Source organism: Musa acuminata, chromosome BXJ1-6 (assembly GCF_036884655.1).
Source record: "Musa acuminata AAA Group cultivar baxijiao chromosome BXJ1-6, Cavendish_Baxijiao_AAA, whole genome shotgun sequence".
In the NCBI taxonomy this organism is placed as follows: domain Eukaryota; kingdom Viridiplantae; phylum Streptophyta; class Magnoliopsida; order Zingiberales; family Musaceae; genus Musa; species Musa acuminata.
In genome coordinates, this window is record NC_088332.1 from 36,147,672 (window position 1) to 36,154,349 (window position 6,678).

At 44.9% G+C, this 6,678-nt stretch overlaps 1 protein-coding gene across 1 annotated transcript; it reads right to left on the reverse strand.

Annotated features, from left to right (window-relative positions):
* Positions 1 to 3,222: 3,222 nt before the first annotated feature.
* On the reverse strand, positions 3,223 to 6,170 carry LOC135676771 (uncharacterized). The gene is made up of 3 exons (XM_065188311.1): positions 5,918 to 6,170; positions 4,624 to 5,832; positions 3,223 to 4,538 (listed from the first exon to the last, which is right to left on the reverse strand). The coding sequence occupies exons 1-3, from the start codon at positions 6,047 to 6,049 to the stop codon at positions 3,702 to 3,704; spliced, it is 2,178 nt and encodes a 725-aa protein (XP_065044383.1). The 5' UTR covers positions 6,050 to 6,170; the 3' UTR covers positions 3,223 to 3,701.
* Between the last annotated feature and the right edge of the window lie 508 nt (positions 6,171 to 6,678).

Sequence of the window (6,678 nt, forward strand, 5' to 3'; positions counted from 1 at the left end):
GCACTTATCCTTAAAATAGTAGGATTTATTTTTTAAAACTTAAATTTTTTTTGGTGATCGATTACGTATGAAATGTCATGTCACTTGGATAAATGGCGACTCGATAAATAGATTATTAAACCACCTTAATATATTTAATTCAGATATCAATATAATTTTTTTCTCGTATTTAAATATATTTTATTATTTTATTTTACTAATCAAGTAGTTAAAAGAGGTTAGTCAAGTCACTCTACAATCATACCGAGCTGATAATATCAGCTGAATCTTGGGGGTGGAAATCTAGATTTATAGGAATAACGATTATGTACTTCTAGATTCTTTCTTTTATTATTTTATTATTTTAATATAAATCATAATATAATCCAATCCTCGGATACATTTACTTGCATATTTCATCTAGATCAACTAAATTTGTCACATTGGGATCATTTAGTTCATGTTATGATTGATTCATACCATTAAATAGGTCCAAGAACTTGAACATAACCGATTATATTATTTAATTTATGTACAGTAAGAGTTTAATTTAAATAAATGTCCATTCAGATTCAGTCTATATCCAAATCTCTTTTATATATATATATATATATATCATTGGAGTAATTTTATCTTCACCACCCATTATAAGTCCTTGCCTCTAAATGTCTTGCACTTAATATTTTCTGGAAATTAGAATTCAATCATCAATCCATAATTTTCTCTCTAGACCAAATTGTCTGTTTTATTTTTATTACTTGTTTACTTTGTAATTTATTAAACGTCCACAAAAGTAGGTAATTTTCTTTCCAAAGGGGGGTGAGTAGCACTTCTTACCGATATGGAGCAGCTCGTTAAATGTTCGATCAATTTATTATTTATGTTAGGGTGAATTAGTACACGTGTAGAATATTTTTTAGAATTTTAATTAAGAACTAAGTGTATGAAACCTAATTTAAGTAAATATGTAAAAGAAAGCAGCATAAGTAGAAAATAAAAAGATACACCAATTTATGGTTGGAATTTATCTTTTTAACCTATGTTCACTTGCAATTTATCTTTCCTCAAAGTCATCAGTTTCAATTAGTAAAAATTATTAATTTTTTTTTGTTTGAAAGCATCGGAGACAACCTTATACTTTGTACTAAGTTTTTAATTAGTAATTTAATTATAGTCTAATGGTTGTATACGGGTCTAATGATTCAACCAAAGCTCCAATAACCCGATTAACGCACCGATGACATGGTATTTGCAGTCAATTCTTTAGCATATCGATGGAATCACTATCAGTACATCATTTGATCCTTCAACTTATTAATTGATCATTTAACTTGCTGACTAATCTTTTAGTAGATTGATCACGTTTCGAGCATATCAATTTATTATTCAAGACATCAATCGATTATCGAAGAATTAGGCTTGTGTTAAACTAAATGATCAATGAGATACTTCGACTAAGGATATAGATGGTCCAAGAATTAAACATTATGTCGAAGGATGTCTAGAGAATTAAACATTATGTTGGATGATTGAATGTCATACCGAAGGATTGATCAATCGATCCTCACAATATAAATCAATATATTAAATGTTAGAATAATATATCGAATGATGTGATAATATATCAAGAAATATAATAAAATATTAAAAGATTTGTCAGAAAACTATCGATGACTTGAAGCCCTTCTAGAAGTCAATTGGACTATAATTTAGTTATCAAATGGACTAAATTAAGCTATCTTAGATTAAAAAAAGTGTGTTGGGGCTGCAAAACTTATAAAACTAAGCTAGTAGTACCACCCAACTGAAACGATGGTACTACTACTCATATAATCTATATGTTGGCTAAGGCCAGATTATATATATATATATATATATATATATATATATAAAGTTAATTCATCCCTTTGTGTATATGTTAATATGAGCTATATATTGACATATTTTTGCATATGGTTACCATGTCACCTAAATAATCAGATAATAATTTTTTATTATTTTACTCAGATAATCTGAATTTATAGACTTCTGGTTTCATTCTTTATCTAATATTTTCCAAGCACTCATCTTTTCACTAGGACTACCAATTCTTGAAATCGATGGGTGGTAGGTAGTCATGAATGGCAAGGCTTGAATCTAATAATGTCATCTTGAACACTATCATATGGTCTAATCTGGGAAGTTGACATCCTACTTTTATATGAACTATTGTGACTAAATACATCACTACTGTAGGAGGAGGTCATACTGCAAATTAGACTTGATGTACCCTATCAGCAAATTATGCCTGATGTAATGGCTGGCCTGGTCAGATCTGGGTCAAGATTGCTGGCTGCGTGGCCTGAACAGCCCAGATCTAATCCTACTCTAGTGTTAGGTCAAGTCACCTATGGCTAATGTGTCGTAATTATTATTTCCTTTTGTTTTTCTTCCTTCTTCATAATTGATAATAAGATTCTCCGTGATTCAATTTTAACAAAATCGAAACATTGTTGGAGAACAAAGGAGGGATCCATATTAATTTGAATCTTTTTTTTTTTTCTGTAAACTAAAGAACAAGATCCAAAATAAAAAACAAACATAGCAAATTTAAAGATTTAGATTCCAATCATGTCATTATCAAATGATACTTTATATCAAATACGATCCCATCGTAATATAAGATGCTTGATGTTTGATTCAAATGTGTTAACATTGAGTGATGCTTCGTAATCCAATTCGATTACATCGTAATCTAAGGATGCTTCATGGCTAATTTAATAATATCATCGATCAAATGATATTTCATGCCTAGGTATGATCACATCATTATTGGAAGATACTTCATGACCGATTTTATCTTAGATCGATGCTTCATGATCAAATGCTACGATAGTATTATAATTTGATGACACTTCATAGATGATTCGATTGTATTATGATCAGAAACGATCATATCGTGATGCATCAACATTGAGTTACCCATGCCTCATCACCTGGGAGGCATCAGCATACTATTTGTTTTTGTCACTTTGAGTCACATTTTATATGCCTGTCACCACTATTTGGATAACATTAATATCACCGAAAACAATAATATTTGAACAAAATTGGAAAGTACGGTTAGAAAACAAACATGAAAGACCATAATGTTTTATTTTTCGATTCGTATGGGTGTATGTCCAAGATAAAACTACCTCTGTGAATATTTCTAAAGATGTTTCAGCACCAATAAAGTCTTAACGTAAAAACGTAGCATATGGCAACAACTTCCCCTTAGCAATAAAGAATTAGGCTTTTAAATCTTGTCTCTCCAATTAGACAGTGCCACAGCATTCCTAGAAATCACTTTTGAGGAATAATGTGCAATGTCATTACATTGAAATCATATTCGCATATCACGTCGTTGAGTCTCCGAGAACAACACACATGCGCATTCGAAGCAGCAAAAGACACATCTGACACTCTGCTGCATGACTCTCCATCATGAGAAGACGTAAATGACGATGATGATCGTCCATTCTGCTCCATCATGAGGCTGCCGGTGGTCGTACTGCCCGCCGAATCCCATGACCTTCCAAGCCAGTCGGCGTGGGCTCAATCGCGTGTCACGTGCCTTGTTCCCCAAATCATTCTCCCGCCCGTCACGTCACCACGGCCCACATTGCCATTAGGATCCGTCGTTCCGCCGGCCACCACACCCCCATTTCACGGCTGTTTGACCGTCATCCGACGGCGTTGATTTAGAACACCGCCTTGTGGCGGGGCTCCGCGTCGGCGAGGTCGCTGATGGCGCCGGAGACGAGGTCCTTGAATATCTGGCGTTCGATTTGGATGACGGCGTCGGCCACCTCCGCGGCGGGCCTGGCCCAGCACTCGAGGTTTTCCGCCGCCAGGTCCCTGCGCACTGCCCAGCTCGTGACGTCGGAAAGGTCGGCGGCCGATGCCTGCTCCCGTGCTTGCCGCAGCTCCGACCACACCTCCGTCAGCAGCAGGGCGGCACTGTTGGGTGCCGCCACCGACAGGAATCCCGGGCGCACGAATGACTCCCAGGGCGGGGGCGACACGCCGCGTTTCCGGTCGAGGATCTCCACTACGGCATCGAATATGAGGCGACGGCGGAGGCGCAGGGACTTGGAGGCGTCCGACCTGACCCCGCGGCGCTTCTCGACGAAGGCGTACACGTCGGTCGTGTCGCCGTGGCTGCGGGTGAGGCGGAGGATCTCCACCACGTATGCATAGTCGTCGTCGTCATCATCGATAACTACCTCTTCCTCCGCCTGCGCCTCCGGACCGTCTCCTCCGTCCGATGCAACGGCGTCCTCGTTGCACTCGGCTGGTCGATCTTCTTTGAAATCGATGGAACGCTTGGAGACCGGAGAGCGCGGGGAGGTCTCCTCGCCAAGGATTGGCGAGTTGAGGACCGATACAGGACTTGGCTGCTGCTCCGCTGCGGCTACAACCTGCACCGCTCCGGTGGCGACCTGATCCTCCGCCGTGAACGCCGCGATGCTGTGCAGCAACCGGTCGCACCGCTCCAACAGCTGCCGTCCTGCCCCGTAGTCCGCCGCCCACGACCTCTGCACAATCACCCAGAGTCCGTTCCGTGTAAAAAGCACGAAAATTTGATGACATCGGAACCTGACGAAGAAATCGATGTAATACCTCGAAGCCCAATGGAGAATTAGCGATCGAACCCGCGGTATCCACCTCCGCCCGCGAGCCTATTCTCTGTTTGGTAGTGACTTCTTGCTTTGTCCGCCGATTGGGTGGCGGTCGCCCGTTAATTTGACTCTGCCCAACTTGGTTCGGAAGAGTTTTCGAAGGATTCAGGGCAGAGATCCGCCTACGTGGCGGCCGACTCTTGCCGGATTCCGGCGCATTCGAGGACCTCTGCTTCGTAGGAGAGCTCGGACCCCGGTTCTTCTGCTCATTGTTTCCGTTAGGGCCCTGATCGGACTTCCGATTCCGCCGAACGGGAGGGTTGGCCGCCGCTACTGCCGGGTTCCCGCGAATGGCGGCGGGTCCAGGTGGTGGAAGTGGCGACCGGGGTTCGCTGGATGGCCTCCGAGGTGGCTTGGGAGCAGGTTCGATGACGACGATCGGCGAGTCGTAGTGGTGGTCGAGTAAGTGGCCGCGGCGGCCGTTGATATGCCGATACAACGGGTCGGAGTGGAGAAGCCCCTTGAGCTGAAGCGCCTCCAGGATCTGCTTCAGCGTATCCAAATCCCTCGCCGCCTCGTCCATCCCACGTGTCAGTCGCTGTTTCCCGAACTCAATGGGGAGCAATCCCCACCTCTTCGGCTCCGGGTAGAAGTCCCCAGCGTCGAAGAAGCTCTTCCTCTGGAGAGGGGGAAGGAACGGTGTCCTAGCCGGCGATTTGGTTTTCTCGGCAACGGGGACGTTTAATTGGCCAAGATTGGTCATTCTGATGAACTCGTTGGCGGAGACATTGGCGGCCTCCACCGGCGAGGATTTGGAGAATGAACTTCCGTCGAGGAACCGGACGTACGCTGGGTCCCCGGGAACGCGAGACTCCGACGTAGATCGGCGCAGTTCTGCACGGTCCGACTCGTCCGGTAGTGCGTCGAGCCCCATTAGCCGCGCCACAACGCTCGGGGAACGGCGTAGCCTCTCGCTTTCGTCCACCGCCTCAGAGGCGTCGGAACCATCGCAAGAGGAGGCACCTGGAACCGCTGCCCGGATTTCCCACGGGCGGAGCTTGCCCTTGGAGACGACCATGGCGCGGCTGCGCTTCGACAAGGGCCTCACCCCATCCTTGACCTCGTTCACCGCGAGAGAATGCGTCTCCTTCACAAGCATCGCCGCCGAGGAAGCATGCGGCCTCTCCGACGGCGAGCTCGATCCGGCGGGCTGAAACCACAATGCACCATTACAAAATCCTCAAACGAACACCAGAAAGGCACACAAAATCCGCGTGTTTTCGAGAGATTCGAACCGGTGGCGGAGGAAGGCGCTTCCGGGCGAGGACCTGGTGGCGGTCGAAGAGGTGGAGCAACCCGGTCATGCATCCCATCTGCCGCTCCAATTGACTCCTATCGGCCAGTCCCCGGCCGCCGCACGACGTCATCACCTACCCTCCCTCCGACGATGATGCTTCGCGGCTCCTACGGTGCGTGTCACTCGCAAACCTGTATATTTTTTTGCCTGCTCTCGCGAGGCCTCCCGTCCCGACTCTCTCCTCACTGCAGCTTTCAAAGCGTAGCCGGATACTAAATGCTAGCTGAGGCTCCCATGTACGAACCAAGTCAGGGATCAGCTTTTCTATTACTAGACTATTCAGTCAACAACCAACATTCGTTGAAATTGGCCCCAAACGCCAATCGTCAGACGGTCTTCAGAGAACGGTGACTTGGCTGAGACAACCCGGCGTTTGGAGCGTGAGCGAGCAAAGGCGAAAAGCCTGCTTCGCACGCGCGCACACACGTGAAAGAGCGATAGAGATAAGAAGAGGGGAGATAGCTGCAGTAGAACAGGGGAAGAAGGAGGGTTTGACCGGGAAAGGGACGTCACTGTTGGCCGGGACGAGAAGGACTAAATGGCAGTGAAAAAACTCGGACTGCTGCAATCCCATTGGAAACTGGTCCTGCAAGAGTCGTGCGGTCCTATTCATCACGATAGATGTACGACCGACCGTAAACACGTCAGTCTCCCTGCTCTACTTGTTATAATTACGCCACTCGGGTACGCCAGATTGGT

Bases quoted from the DNA above. Each gene is read 5' to 3' on its own strand.
- LOC135676771 (XM_065188311.1), bottom strand. From the start codon at position 6,049: ATGACGTCGTGCGGCGGCCGGGGACTGGCCGATAGGAGTCAATTGGAG. The intron at 5,833-5,917 runs GTTCGAATCTCT...TTGTGGTTTCAG, and splicing joins AGCGCCTTCCTCCGCCACCG to CCCGCCGGATCGAGCTCGCC. The intron at 4,539-4,623 runs GTATTACATCGA...GTGATTGTGCAG, and splicing joins ATTCTCCATTGGGCTTCGAG to AGGTCGTGGGCGGCGGACTA.